The sequence below is a fragment of the Zootoca vivipara genome, chromosome 1 (assembly GCF_963506605.1).
Source record: "Zootoca vivipara chromosome 1, rZooViv1.1, whole genome shotgun sequence".
In the NCBI taxonomy this organism is placed as follows: Eukaryota; Metazoa; Chordata; class Lepidosauria; order Squamata; family Lacertidae; genus Zootoca; species Zootoca vivipara.
This window is the reverse complement of record NC_083276.1, coordinates 16,040,718-16,056,303: the sequence shown is the minus strand read 5'-3', so window position 1 is coordinate 16,056,303 and position 15,586 is coordinate 16,040,718. Positions and strand designations below refer to the sequence as shown.

General features: G+C 43.6%; 1 protein-coding gene across 2 annotated transcripts in view; it reads left to right on the top strand.

Moving 5' to 3' along the window:
- Positions 1–15,586, top strand: part of WDR25 (WD repeat domain 25) — a 102,866-nt gene that overhangs the window by 69,753 nt on the left and 17,527 nt on the right. For both annotated transcript variants that reach the window (XM_035105876.2, XM_060271832.1), the window contains exon 4: positions 6,269–6,399. In XM_035105876.2, the coding sequence (XP_034961767.1) occupies positions 6,269–6,399 (131 nt within the window). The remainder of the gene's footprint in view (positions 1–6,268; positions 6,400–15,586) is intronic.

Here is a 15,586-nt window from a genome sequence, read left to right as displayed (position 1 = left end):
TGGGAGGAGTAAAAAGAGAAGCAAGGCAGAGACTCAGGCTCTGCTCAGCTTTCCCCATTGATGGACCACAGTGTGGCTGTTTTGGGAGTTCCACCAGGTTGCGATTTCAGAGCTGCTTTTCCAACAAATTCTGTCTTGGAGATTCTAGTCTGTTTTGGTGGAATATTGAGGTTCGGTGGTTATTCGAGATGTGATTACTGCAGAATAAAAAGGTGCGATCTTATGGGTGCTTCCTTAAGTACCCGAGGAATTCTCAGGCATGTTAAGAAAAGACAGGGAGGAGAAGCGTTAGGTCGTTGCCATAAGTTAGGAAACACTTCATACATCCCCCCTCCCCTCCACAGGCATAGATTGATAGAAAAACAAGGTTTTCTTATGCATAACGCAACCCCGTGTGTGTTATTCATCAGGATATAAAAGGCAATGGAAATTGTGAAAATGCATTTGGTTTCACACCTTGGAGTGAACTGTTTATTAACATCATTAATTTGATAAGTATAATGGCAATGAACAGGAGATAAAATTCAAATCCTTGTAGCTGAATTTCCTGTGGCATTAATTTACGGCCCTGGAAAGGTTGTTTACAAAGACGATTGGTATTAAGCCACAGGATTCTGTGAAGATTACCACATACAATTAAATTTAGAAAAGAGTGTCTCCATGGGAACAGCCAGTGCCTTACTTGAGAGGATATGCAAATCCTTATTTGCTTTGAGAGTAAAATTCTGTCTCCCTCCCCTATCCTAAGTCAGCAACAAAATATGTTTTAATCTATTGAGGTTTCGCCAACAAAATGTATTGCATGTTGTGCTGTTTTCTCAAAGCCCTAACAGTTGGAGAAAAGGTGACCTGGGCATTCATTCTAACGAAAGGGCTTTCTGACTCTTGTGGGAGATGTTGCTGAGATGCCTTCAGTGGTTTGCTTCATGATCCTGTGTATAATTCACCCAATTTAATCGTTCCAAATGGGCAGCATTTTCCTGAACTGCATTAACACAATGGATGGGAAACTTAAGCCAATAATTTCCAAACTTGGGTTTCCAGCTGTTTCTGGACTACAATACCCACGATCCCTGACCTCTGGTCCTGCTAGCTAGGGATGATGGGAATCAGAGTCCAAAAACAGCTGGACATCCAAGTGTGACAAACACTGGGCTAAACTACAGTGGAACCTCGGTTTACGAACACCTCGGTTTACGAATTTTCGGTTTACGAACGCAGCGGACCCATTTGGAACGGATTAATCCACTTTACATTACTTTCATTGGGAAAGTTCGCTTCATTTTATGAACGCTTCAGTTTATGAACAGACTTCCGGAACCAATTGTGTTCATAAACCGAGGTACCACTGTATTGCCCAAGGGCAACAGTCACATGAACTGCTAAACCATTGTCTATGTTATACTTCCCTTGTTTCATTTGAATGCATTCTGGTGAAAGGACAAGTGGAAATTCAGAGCTGATCATTGGACTAATGCAGCCTTTGTCAACCTGATGCCCTGTGGTTGCTTTGAACTACAGCTCCCATCAGCCCAAGGTAGCTGGAGGGCGCTGGGTTAGCAAAGGCTGACTTATTCCCCACCCCCATCAAACATAAAGCTCCTGTTTTTTCCATGCTCATTCTCCTTTGTCTCTGCTGAGTGGCTCTGCTCTGTTCTGCTCCCCTTTACTTTGCATGCTTTTTGCTGCAGTATCTTCTTTTGCCGCCCATGCTGCCTCTCTAGCTGCCAAATCTCTTCCAGTTTGAGAATTCTCCCATAAAGGAACAGAACTAAGTTCTGTTGCTTTCCTACTTCCTCTCCCTCCCCACTCAGTTCTTCCAGGCTAATGACTTTTTTTGAGAGATTAATTCTCCAGGGTGTCCCATTACAGATTATCTCATTTTCATATTAAACTGCATTTTTTTTTGTTGCTAGGGAAATGACACCCCCCCCCCACCAAAGTAGCCTCATAACTGCAGTTTTGGGTGCAGTGCAGATGCAAACGCCACAACTGCTCATTGGATGGTGGCTGTGATATCATCAAAGGAAAGGGATACATTTTCTCACTCTACTCCTCTGCTAATTTCTGAATTTAATTTTTAATTTTTAAAATTATTTCTTTATTTAAAAAATTCTCCAGTAATTGAGCCACAACTCCATGGCAGAGCATGTGCTTCGCATGCAGAAAGTACCAGGTTCAATTCTCAATGAGTCAGCTGAGATGACTCATTCCCCACAATGCATCTGCTCTCTTAGGGCTCTCGTATCTGTGTTCCTGGGCAGATTTGGCAAGTACAGTTGTACCTCGCAAGACGGAATTAATTCGTTCTGCAAGTCAATTCGTGTAGCAAAAAATTCGTCTTGCGAAGCGCGGTTTCCCATAGGAATGCATTGAAATTTAATTAATGCGTTCCTATGGGCAAAAAATGTCAGAACAAAGTCAAGTTTGATTTACAGAGTGTTTATAAAGTGCTGTGTAAAGGCATAAATACTGTACAGAGGATTTCAAAAATTTCAAGCACAGAACTTCAACTTTTTAAACATGACAGAAAAATATTTTAAAATCAGCAAACATGAGGCAGGACCATATTTTACATACCCAGAGCTGCGGAGGGTCTCTCTGGGGATGGCATGAACGCTGTTCAACTGGTAGAAGGCGCTGTAGAGGAGGCAGGAACGGTCTCAGGCTGGCTAGCCTGAGCAGCAGGTTCCTCCTCCACTCTTTGCTTCTTCATGATGAACCTCTCCATGGTCTGCTGCTTCAGCCGCCTTTTCAGCACCCCTCTGAAAGAGCACATGATCCTTGTGTCAAATGTGTTCGCAAGGTCACGTGCCAGAGCCTTGTCTCGGTGGTGCCGGCGGCGTGAATAAGTCTGCACATTTTCTCACTGTTGGCAGATGTCCTTAAGTTCTGTGGAGGACAACTGTTCCTCAGTTGGCACTTCTTCCTCTTCTAAAGGGGTCTGCTCCTGCGTAGCCACTGCCTGCAGTTTGACCAGCTCCTGGGTGGACAGTTCCTGGTCGTGGTCCTCCACCAGCTCGCAGACGTTTCAAGGGCAGTTGAAACCTTTAAAAAGGGCACTGAAAACCTTTAAAAGGTTTTTTTAAAAAAGTTTTGAAAAGTTTTGAAAAGTTTTGAAAAGTGCAAAGAAACTTACCTTAACTTCTGAAAACCTTGCAAAAAGCTTTTAAAAAGTTTCTTTTCTCCTCGACATCTCCTCCAAGTCAACCCTGGAACTGCACGTCGAGAAGTAGGCCCAGGCTGCATTGGGAAGGCTTTCTGGAGCTCCAGACACAATGCATTCTGGGTATTGACCATTTTTCGATTCAAAACAAGCCAAAAATATCGGGGAAAATTGGGGTCGGGGAAATTGGGAGGAAAAGAGGGGAAATTCGTCTTGCGAGGCACGGCCGAAAAAAACATTTGTCTTGGCTTCCGATTCGTCGCGCTGGTGAAGTTGGACGCAGGGACTTCGTGCTCCGAAGTCCCTGGCTTCGTGGAGGGGGGGGGGAAGTCCGCAGAGCGAGCGGACTCCCCGAAAAAACACCGGGTAGAGAGTCCCGGTGACATAGTGCCCAGCTGTTTGCTCCGGACGCGAATCCTCTGCTGCCCGAGAGCTCAGTAGAGCAATCGAGAGCCAGCGGAGTGGAGTCGCGGGAGCCATTTTTGGGTTTCATCTTACCTCCTTGAAGTGAAGCTCCGAGTCCTCAGCCTGCAAGCGGCGGATTCTTCCAAGGAAATAAAAGACTTCTTCAAAGTAAGTCAAATCTCTATTCGGATCTTAAAAATTTTAAATTTGAAGATAGGAAGAGATTCTTAAGTAACGGAAGCCGATCTCTTCCAAATGGACAATTGGGAGGCGCATTAAATATTCCCAAGCCGAAAAGGGAAAACTTCTTTCAAGATTGCGGACCCGAGAGAAAGAAAGACTTTTCCCAACCTCCCCAGCCCCCGGTGTTGTTGCCCCTTGAGGTTCAGCAGCAACAAGGGGGAGGACGCTTTGACAGCTGTCAAAAGCTGTCAAATTGTTAAAGGACTAAGAAAGACGATTTTATTCCTGTGAATTGGAAAAATTGATTCAAAAGGTTTTAAAAGGATTTAAGTGGACTGTAAATTTGAAATCTGATGAGGTTAAAGACAAAGGATAAGAACAGCCAAGATGGAGCTGACAACGTGGTAGAGAGGAATTTTCCAGTACCCTTCTGCCCTTATCTCTGGTCTGCCTGTGGTCAAGTGAACTATGAAAACAAAATTCTCTCGAGCTTTCCAGGAGGCTGTGCTGGGCTATCTACAAACATGGGAAGATATTTACAAGGAAAGGCAATGCTTCAATCCAACAGAAAAGGAGAATGAGGTGCAAGAGCAAGATTTAGAGGACAATTTTGATTATGAGATTGTGTGTGAGGAGCAACAATCTACAAACATGGGAAGATATTTACAATTTGAGGACAATTTGGAGACTGATTCAGACCATAAAAAATATGTGTTGGATGATGAAAAACAAAGATCAGAACAAAGAGATGAGGCCGACAAGGAGAAGCAAAGTGAAGAGAAGATTGATGGAAGTGAAAATCCTGGAGAGACTGAAATGTTGAATGGTGTTAGCGAAGGGAGGGAAAGGCAGAAAGAGGGAGGAGCAGAGGTCTGGAAGTGGATGTGGGAAAGAATTGGTGTGGGGTAAAAATTTTAGTTTAAGGTACTTTTTTTGGTTTATGAACAACGTTGTCGGAATCTTGGCCTGTTAAAGGATATGCTGATCCAATTGGGAGGAGGGACATTGGGGGGGGGAAAGGAGAGATTTTTATAGTTTAAGGTTAAGAGCTTTCTGGAGGGAGTAAAAAGAATGGCTGAGGAAATATGCTTAGAGTTTGTTTTTGAATAATTTTGGTGATCAGGAGGTGTTTGGGTGGGAAACTGCCTGTCTCCCCCTTCTTACTCTTGGTACCCAGTGGCAGGGGGTGCCTTGAGGGGAGAGGGAAGGGTGGAGGGAAACCCAGACACAAAAATGGAACCTTTTGACTGCTGGATTCCTCGGGCTACCCCAGTGGCAGGGGGGGGGCTCAGAGGGGGACAGCATGAAGAAGGAGGAGGATTGTGTTAATATTATAAGAATAAGATTCTGAATTGGATTAGAAAACCCGCCATAACTATGTAAAGAGGTTGGGAAATCCAGGAGGAGGAGAGTCGTGGAAGCCATTAATATTTTTCCTTTTTTTCCCCCCTTTTTATATTTTTGCTTCCCCCCCCCCTTTTTTCCTTGTTTTTCTTTTTTCCAGTACAGTGAAGAAATAGCTGGGGGATAAGCCAATCCCCAGAGATCCTCCGCCTTTGTCCTCTCAGTGGCAGGGGGGGGGGTGAGGGGGGAGGAAGGAGGGGGGAGGTCAAACCCAGCTTAAAATGGACCCCTTTGTTCCCCAATACCCATGGGTCTCACTGGTGGCAGAGGTGGGCTTGTGGGTGGAGGGAAAATGAAGGGACAGAGTTTATGTTGTATACTTTGTATGTGTTTTCTTTTTCTAAAAATTAATAAAAATTATTTTTTTTAAAAAAAGAAAAAAACATTTGTCTTGCGAGTCACCATAGAAATCGCAAAACGCTTTCGTCTAGTGAGTTTTTCGTTACGCGAGGCATTCGTTTTGCGAGGTACCACACTGTATAAAAGGGCTCAAGTTACAGCATATTGTGAGGAATATTGTGAGGTAGGGGATTGCAGGAAATGTTGCAGGCTATCTGTTGGAATTTTGGATTCAAGCGAAGAATTTTTGAAAATATGGTCTGTGAAAGAAGTTGGGAAATTACCAGCTCAGAGAACTCGACTATCAGTTGCAGGACTTTGCAAGCAACTGAACTAAGGATTTGATTGTGGACTTTAACAGAGCAAGGACTTTGAAGCAAAGAACCCTCTCTGGGTTCAGAGAAAGAAGACTACTTGTAACATGTGTAGATAGTGTGTAGATAGTATGTATAGTGGTGTATGTTGGTGTTGGCCTAGTAAAGACAACTCTCTTAAACACTTGACTCAGCTTCTGCAGTGCATCTATCCCAACCCCCCAACATGGTGCTATATAGACAATGGCAACTTTCTGATGGCATACACGAAAAAGTCAATGAATTTTCATTGAGCATTACTACCACATATAGTTCTGAAATAAAATTGTGCAACTGTAAATGTTGTTGTTGTTTAGTCGTTTAGTCGTGTCCGACTCTTCGTGACCCCATGGACCAGAAAACTGTAAATACTTCCAAAAAAAGTAACCTTCATTCTTCTTTTCTGTCACTATTTTAGGAGCACAGACTTTTAGCAGCAGGACTGACTTTCGAATTAGCACCTTGAAGTTTCACCCTCTTGATCCAAATGTTTGTATCTGTGGAGGATTCAGTCCAGAGGTCAAGGCCTGGGATATCAGGTCTTCCAAGGTAAAAATAAAATTGAGTAAAAAATGACTTGTATTTGTTTTGATAAGCATCCTAGGAAGGGAAGATACATGTGGATAGGTAATGATGCTGTTCTGGAATGGATAATTGTCATTTTCCATTGAAGCAGCATGGGAACACAATTTTATCATTCTTGCTGTCTCTCAAACAAGTAAACAGTCAACTGCAATCTTTGATGTGCTCTCCCTGTAAAACAAATTAAAACGAATAAAGAAAATATGAACACATCTAAAAAGTTGATTTTACATTTAGTTTTAAATATCATTTTACCTCTCTGGTAAGCCCAGGAGTTGTCTGCTGTTAAAGAATACATCACTAGGAGACATCAGTTTGTAAGTAAGCACTTGACCGGCATAATAATCAACTGTGAGGTTTTTCATTTTCATTTTATAAGCTCTGCTAATGACTATGTCTGGATCTGACAGTAGGTAATTTTGTATTAAACCATCACTTGGGCTCCCTATGCATGCTTCCCTGGGAGCAAGTTTTATTAAACCTATTGGAGCTTACTTGTGAGTAGGCACACATAGGATTGCTCTGCTAGGATTCCACTTGCCTGGGAGCAGACCTCCTTGAGCACAAAAATCTGCACTACATAGGATGTGGCTCAAATTTCTGCTCAGTCACGGAATATATAATGCACAAATATCAGGAAATACAGGAATTGTGCTTTTGAGAGAGACGGGGCTAATTAATTATTAACTTCACAAATTGAGTTGTATGATAAATATAGCAGACTGCATTTTTTAGAAAACTGACTTAATTAAGAAATAATGGTAATATCTCATTGTGATGCAAGGCAGCAATCAAATTCCCAGGATTGCAGACCAAGACTGTTGGTTTGTTATGGCAAAGGCAATTTATTAGTAATGTAAGGTCTCTTGTGCTTTTCTATCCATAGATAGACTGTTAAAAAACAGAAAGCTTGTCTGCATATTCTGAAATGTCAGTCAGCCCTACTTAAATCCACAATGCTGCGTCTCTTGGACCTGCTGTATGTTTTCTCCTCGGAGGTCTCGAAACCATTCTCATACAACTTCAGAGTTTGCTCTGTATTATCAGTCTAGTTCTTTACTGACTTTAAAACTCTTTTGTTCAAAGCCTTTTCATTCAGTGGTCTTAATGGTATTTTTATTAAGCCCTCTTGCATCCAACTACCTGCACTAATTTTATCTTGGCTTCCACCTTCTGCACAAATACCCATTTAAAGCTGGAATGTTTTGTGATCTCCTGCCACCCTTCGGTCCAAAGTAAATGTGATGTCAGAAACTTCATGCATTTAAGGACGAATATGGAAAAAAGTGAGCCACTGGTGGTTAAGCTTAGCTTTCAACAGCAAAATAGGTGTGTGGATGAGGAGCACAGATTTCACCCACTCCTTTTGCCTGTTGTTTACCAATCTATAGTCCCTCTTTTCAGTCTCTCTTCTCCCAAGCCAGTCATATCAGAGTGTGTTTGACAGTGGTAGTTGACATCCATTGGGACCGTGTTGGTTTAAACCCAGTGGAGGCTCCTAGGCAGTTGAAATCTTTGGGGCGAGGGGCCTCTCATAGATTATCTCCTAATATGCCTTTGATTTTACTCTTCTACACGGCTACTCAGTGCCATCTTTACCCGGGGCTGCAAGGGGTGCGGGGCACCTGGGTGCTGAATTCGGGGGGGGGGGCGCCAGGTGCCCGCCGCTGAAGCTGCCTAAGTGCTTAACTATCTACCTGTTGTGAAATAATAAATAATTTTGCTCAAGCTAGAAAAACAAAATACATATATACCTAGATATTACCGAAATGTATACCTACTCACTGCCGTAGCTACATGCTCCACCACTGGGGGGCAGAGAGCAGGCAGGGGCGGGGCTGGCGCACATTCTGGGGGCGGGGCATGTGTTTTGGGGGTGGGACGTGTCGCCCGCAGGAGCGGGACGCGCGTTCTGGGGGCATGGCGCCCAGTGCGAGCGGGGGGGGGGGCAGCCGCCATGGCACCTCTTGCTACGCCCCTGTACCTACTGTTTCACTAAAGGACTTTCAACTTTGTGTGCTCATTTACCAAAGATGCGCCGCACCAGCGGCGGCGCTTGTCATTTACAACGGCAGCGCTTGTCAGACTCAACGAGTATAAGTGTATTGTGAATAAATGAGCAAATAAAAAAGTTTGTTTCTTCCTCTCCCCTTCTTTCGTAAACAAGAGATACGGCATATGCATGATGTCTGGCATAAGCATAATAAAAATGAATTTGGGGGCTAAGCTAAATTTGGGGGCACTGGGTGGATCTTAGCACCCCGGTGGCGCAGCTACTCGTGAATATTCTAGGATCTGGAGTTGGTGGGTGGGAACTCGTTACACGCTAACAAAGCTTCCTATCTGGAGGTTTCTTGTATGCGCACTCTAGTGGAATAGCATTGAACTAAGAAAGCTTGGTTGTAGTTTTCTTTCAAGATCAAAGCAATATTTTTTTAAATCTGTTGTCATGGGTCCCCTTAAAGACATGGGTCCCATAGGCCTACTGTGCCTATTTGGTAATCCGGCATTACACTGGGACTTGGAAGGGAAGGGAAAACAGATTGAGACAGAGCCAATGTCAGTCAAAGCCAATGATAAGTGGAACTAGACCTAATATGATTACTGCACTGCAGGGTGTCTCTTCCAACTAGACAATTCTGTGATTCTTTGACCACACTGAGAAGGAAGGTGAAGGAAGCTGATAGCCAGGGTCTCCCCCTGGGTTGATTTACAAGTAAGAAGGCAGCCAAGTGGAGGCTGACTAAGGGCTGACTGAGATTGGCGGTTCAGTGCCCACTTGCCCTAATAGATGAGACTCCACTGGTGGTTCAGCAAAAAAATAGCATCCATGTGTAGGGATAGACAAATCTGTCCATTTCAGTTATTTCATGTTCCTCGTTTTCCCAGTCTTAAATCTGGCTCTCCACTTTTCTGCAGCAATTTGCTGTTTTATTTTATAGCATGAAAATTCATCAACATTTTAGTGTGAATTTCACCTAATAAAGCACTTTTTATTTGCCTGCAGTTTTGACTAATACACACATGTTAGACATGCCATTTGCCCCAGTATAATGTGTTTTGTATTTTATTTTCACCAATATATCACACTTCCTCCAAGTTTGGTAAATATTGTTTGGATAGTGGCATAGTGAAATTTAGAGACATGCGAACTTTGAAGGATATGTTTCATTTGGTGCATTAGTTTGAGAAGTGCAAATTGGGTTGTTCCTCTTTAAAATGCAGACAAAAATCAAACTTTTCCTTCATCGCTGTGTGCATGTGTAGATATTATTATTAGCTGGCGATGATTGGAGTTGTCCTCTGTAGGGCACCAAGTTCACGAAGGCTGCTCTAGCAGATTAAGAGTTGTTGACACTTTATTATTAAAGTCCATTGTATATATTGGTACAGTTTTGAGATTCATCTCTTTTCCCCCCTACAGGTTGTGTTTGTGTGTGTGTGTGTGTGTTTGTGTGTGTGTGTTTGTGTGCGTGTGTGTTGCTCCATTCACTAGTTGGCTGCAAGCTTATATATAAAAAAAGTTGTAGGAAAGTTCCTGTTAAGGAATCCAACCAACTTTTTACACTAGTTTACCTTTAGTGTCTTTGGCCATAAATAATTGGGGAGTAATTTCTAGCTTAGGGTAGTTCAGTATGGATCAATTTCCATCCATTTCCTATATTTATATCGAGATTGTTTGTGCAAAGCAGCAAGCACAATTTCCTCTTTTCTTTTTCCATTCTTGTATCCTTACGGTCACATATGAGAAAAGGAGGGGGGATGTTCTGTCTGGCGTATCATAATTTTGTCTCCACTGTGCTCAATTTATCCTTAAGTTGGAAAGAGCGGGCTGGGGACTCACTTCCCAGCTGCCTTGTCATTGTGATGCCCGCAAACTGCCTAGCCGTACAGTGTATGTATTTTAGACAGTGCTTTCTTCTCAGTTCATTTTAAAGATCCATGGCATTTATTCCCTCTTATATACTTGCCGCAGCTTTGATCTTATTTTGCCTTAAATTGCACTTCTAAGTCTTTCCACTTTTCATTCAGCCGAGAAGAGCAGCTGATGCCTGTGTGGGCGAGGCAGTTCCCCCCAACCCTCTTCCTTTCTAATTGTGGCACATGCCTTGGTTATCTTCGCCAGGCCTTGGCAAAACCCATTCACTTTATGCTTAGGTTCCCACGAGAGTCATTAGCCATAGGTGTCAGTTTCATGACAATCTTGGCTTTTGGTTTTTTTTCAGACAATTAAGCATGTTTCAAATCCTCATCCCTGTGAAGAAAAGCTTGAAAATAAGTGGAAAGTCCAAGAGCCACAGGGTGGTTGAGTTAGCATAGTGGGGTTGGAGAGCTGAAAATAATGTCATTATATCTGGCAACCAATGTGCCCCTTGTGTTTCAATAGTACATGGGTTGATGAGTCTAAAAAGCTCAGGGCACAATTTTCCATGTCCCTCCAGTGGCTATGCTGGCTCATTTAGCAGAAGTAAATGTGTCCTCCATGCAGGAAAGCAAGCAGTAATACCATAATTCAGTAATACCATAATTCAGGGACACATTCCATCCAGACAAAAAACACTCAAGGAGGATTTAGAGCAGGGATATGACCAAGGTTGAGGCATAACCTATGGAGGGTCCCAGGAGCCTGGCTTTTGGCATTTGCCTGAGGCCCCCTACCTTTGTGGCAGGTCACCTTTTAAACCATACTTCCCCCTCCCTTCCCTCAGTTTGCTGGTGGTGAACCATGTTTTCACAGTGAACTTCCGAAGCACTCCAGAGTTGTATTGTGCCAGCTAAAAATTCCCAGATCACAGATATTGGAGAAGTCTTGGGGATTCTGTTTTTACGGCTTGCTATACCCATTACCAGATATTTAACCCTGTTGAAACCCCAGAAAGTAGTTCTATATGAAATACATGTCAATTGAGTTCTCTGCACATCAAGCTTGCCATTCATAGGAGAGTTCAGCAGCTATGAAAACCAACCAAGAGATTATTCTGCCTGTATAAGAGATGGTGACAGATAAAGAACACTTTCATTGCTTTCTTTTCTAAAGCAAAGCTTCTTGAGGGTGTACTTATCTTTTTGTTACCCCGTCTCTATTTAAAACACTTGGAAACACTTTCACTGAAAAAGAGTTGAACATTTGAAAGCTTTTTTTTTTTGGCTCATCACCAAGAACCGTTTATCAGTTTATCAGAGTGGGCTTTATCACAGCTGATATCTGCATTAAATCTGCTTGGGGATTTGTAAAAGATACCTGGTGAAATTATGCACAAGGATGTGGCTGAAACTGCACCAGAGACTATTATTGCTTCAGATGGAAGAGAAGTTCCTGCCTTTCAGAGCGACGTGGGTTATGGCCCTGGAAGCACCTGTCTTTTCTACCTGCAGAGCGTTTTAAGGGCCAGCCTGCTTACTGGAAAGAGTATATATGTGCTCTATTGGATCAGTTGGTGGGAGTGTGAAATGCTGGTGCTGATTAATGTATTTTACACAGTGCAGCATTGTGCATGGCAGCATAACTCAACGAAGAGAAGAGAGAGAGAGAAGTACAGTCTGAAGTTAGACTACTGGCAGTGGTGTGTGTGGGTAGAATTACATGTGAAGGAATGGGGTCGGGAATACAAAGACTGACAGTCAATACTATTTATTTATTGCCTGCAAATCGCCCTATGGTCACAGGGCGGGTTACAACATTAAAACACAATATCAAAAACAATTTAAAACAACCTGCAACCACAAAACAGGCAGGCCCTAAAAACATACACCTCAAGCGCCGAAAGCCACGGTAAAGAGGTGCATCTTCAACATTTTCTGGAAGCTGTACAATGAAGGTGCCAGAGGATCTCTGTATAACACCTGGATTACCTGCAGGTTCCAAACTGTCTCCGAAGCATACCTGCCAAGTCTCCCACTGAAAAAATGTGGGATCAGCAGCGGCACGGCACCGGAAGTTGCATAGAAGCAACTTCCGGGGCCACTCTTCCCATGTGTGGGCACTGGAAATCGGGCAGAGCGGCACTGGAAATCACTTCTACGCATGCCCGGCGGCCATCTTGGGGGTGGCTGCATGGCAGCGGCCATGACGGCCCCCGCCATGCGGCCACCACCAAGATGCCCGCTGGGAATGCGTAGAAGCGACTTCCTGTGCCGCTCTGCCCGATTTCCGGTGCCCACACATGGGAAGAGCGGCACCCAAAATGGAGGCTCCCTGGCAGGTAGGAAATCTGGGGGATTTCCGGGATTTTTCTCCATTCGGGAGAACAGCAGGAAACGGATTAAAATCCGGGGGTTTCCCGCGAAAAACGGGATACTTGGCAGCTAAGCTTCGAAGGCAGCCCCATCCTAAGCTTTGTGTTAGTCCAGCCTTTAAGTTACCAAGGCATGGATAACTGTGGCTAGACTGTCGCTGTCTAGGGGTGGCTGCAGTCAGTGGATAAACCTCTACGGATAGAAGGTCCTTTATGCCTTTCGAAACTCAAGAGACAGACAAGTGCAACACCGCTCCCCAACTGTGCACCTTATCTTTCATGGAAAGCACAGTCCCTTCTGGAGCTGATTGAAACAGCCTCCCTGGACAGCTGATCAACAGAGCCATCACCTTGTCAAGATTCTGTTTCAGTTTCTTCCCCATATCCACTTGACTTTTACTGTGACCCCTCCTGGACAGAGCTACCCTTGTAATAATAATAATAATAATAATAATAATAATAATAATAATAATAATAATATAAAAATTTTATTTATACCCCGCCCTCCCCAGTCAGAACTGGGCTCAGGGTGGCTCACACCAATAAAGTTACAATAAAACATAAAAAGCAATTAATTAAAATACAGATTAAAATACAATTGTAGCAGTTATCAGTATATTTGGTTCACATTACTGCAATACCCACTATGTGGGGCTGCCTTTGAGGATTGCCAATTAGAGCTGCACGCTTATTAACAGAGACCAGACATGGAGAACATATCCCATCAGGTCTTGTAAATATACATAGGCTTCCAGCCCATTTCCAAACAAAATTCAAGGGACTGGTTTTGACTTAAAGAGCCCTATATAACATGGGACCAGAGTATCTGGCTTTTGACCTCCATTAACCTGTAATTTTGAGATCAGCCACCGAGTCCTTGCTCTCGGTCCCTCTGCCATCTGTGGTATGGGGGGTGGTGTTTGGAGACAGGGCCTTTTCAGCTGTGGCACCCCACTTCTCAGATTCCCTCCCCAGAGATCACCTGGCATGATCTTTTGTTTTCTTTCCAGCTCCCAGTGGAAAACCTTGTTTTTTGCCCAGGCCTTTTAGCTTGTGTGACTTATTTTTACGCTGGTGTCCTGTTCTGCTGCGCTCTGCTCTGAACCTACTTTTCTATATTTACTGTTATATTCTTTCTATTGGTTAATTTGTAAGCCTTGCTGAGACCTTTGGCTGAAGGGCAGTGAATAAATATTACAAACAAGAACATAAATATGGGTGAGAGAGAGAGAGAATGAACAGAAGCCAAGTGTTCTGCATTTCCCTTTGAAAGCCTGTGGGGCAGCTTCAAACTGCTGCGTGGTCAGAACTTGATGCTTTATAGTCCGGCTACTCCTTGCTCATGCAATGAGTCCAAAGCTGCAAAAATGTGGAGTCCAGATTTGTTGCACTCATTGCTGGAATTCACAGCTGCAAATCGAGGGAGGCCAATTAGCAGTACAGAAATGGCTTTTAACTCCAGCTAAGTGTATGCTTTTCACAGTATTGAAAGTGGACGAGTCTCTTGTGTGTCCAAATGATCTTCCTTGAAGTAAGCCTTCAGCTTCGAACTCTCTTTAAGTTAGAAAAAAAATCCATCATAATACTGGGGTGGTTTTTTGTGTGTGTGTTAACACCAGACACTATTGTGCCTCTTTCTGAAAGCCGTTTGTGATTGTCCAGGAATATTGAGCTTCAGTAAGCAGGCTTTCGAAAACCTGTTTGTATGTGTGAAATAAACATGCTCATATAAAGAAGAAGAAGAAGAAAAACCCTCCACATTTTCCTCTTCTACTAAATGGAAGGATGAGCTTACTGAAGTATGCCAGGATTTTAAAAGTGCAGAGTTTATATAACAGTATTTTCTTTCAAAAACCTGTTGTTCTTGTTTAGTTGTTTAGTCACGCCTGACTCTTTGTAACCCCATGGACCAGAGCACTCCTGTCTTCCACTGCAGTTCGGTCAGACTTATGTTGGTAGCTTCGAGAACACTGTCCAACCATCTCATCCTCTGTCATCCCCTTCTCCTTGTGCCCCCCATCTTTCCCAACATCAGGGTCTTTTCCAGGGAGTCTTCTCTTCTCATGAGCTGGCCAAAGTATTGGAGCCTCAGCTTCACGATCTGTCCTTCCAGTGAGCGCTCAGGGCTGATTTCCTTCAAAATGGAAAAGTTTGATCTTCTTGCAGTACATGGGACTCTCAAGAGTCTCCTCCGGCACCATGTTTTTATTGCCTGAAACCTACCAGAAACCTCCCAGAGCACAAATTTGGTGAAGTATCTTAGCACTAAAGCAATGTTTTCCAACATTTTTAGTTTGCCGTTTCTTGTAGGCCTGGTAGCCTTGTTTTCAAGCTTTAGCTTTAGATTTGGAGATATGAACAGCCAACTACAGGCCTGACAGGAAGCCCACCCACTGGATCTCCTCGCATATATCCAGGCTTCCTGGAAGGAGAGGAAGTGCCTCTGTTGCTTTGGTGACGGATCCACACTTCCCTGCCATTTTCTTCTTCCTCTTGACTCTCCTCAGCTTTGATTCTACTGCCAAGACGACTGAGGCATTGTCGTCGTTCCAGCAGGCTTTGGCATGCATCTTGGTGGGTTCTAAGTGCAGCCTTTTGCAGAATTGTGAGCCCAGATCACGTTGGAAGTGGCTGATTCCTGAAATGGATATTATATGTGTTTGAAGTTGATGTGTTCGACAACGTGGCCCAGTTTAGGTGAGAACAATGTGTTCCCATGCAGTTCCCATCTTGTTTAGGTGGTTTTGTCCTGTGTGAACCATGACACAGAGGTGGGTAGGTAGGTGGATTACAAACCATCTGAAGATGTTTAAGGTTTCTTGGGAAAGAGCTGGAGGTCACTAGTGCAGAGCACATGGCTTGCATGCAGGTCCAATCCCTGGCATCTCCAGGCAGGTCTAGGAAAGACCATCTAAAAC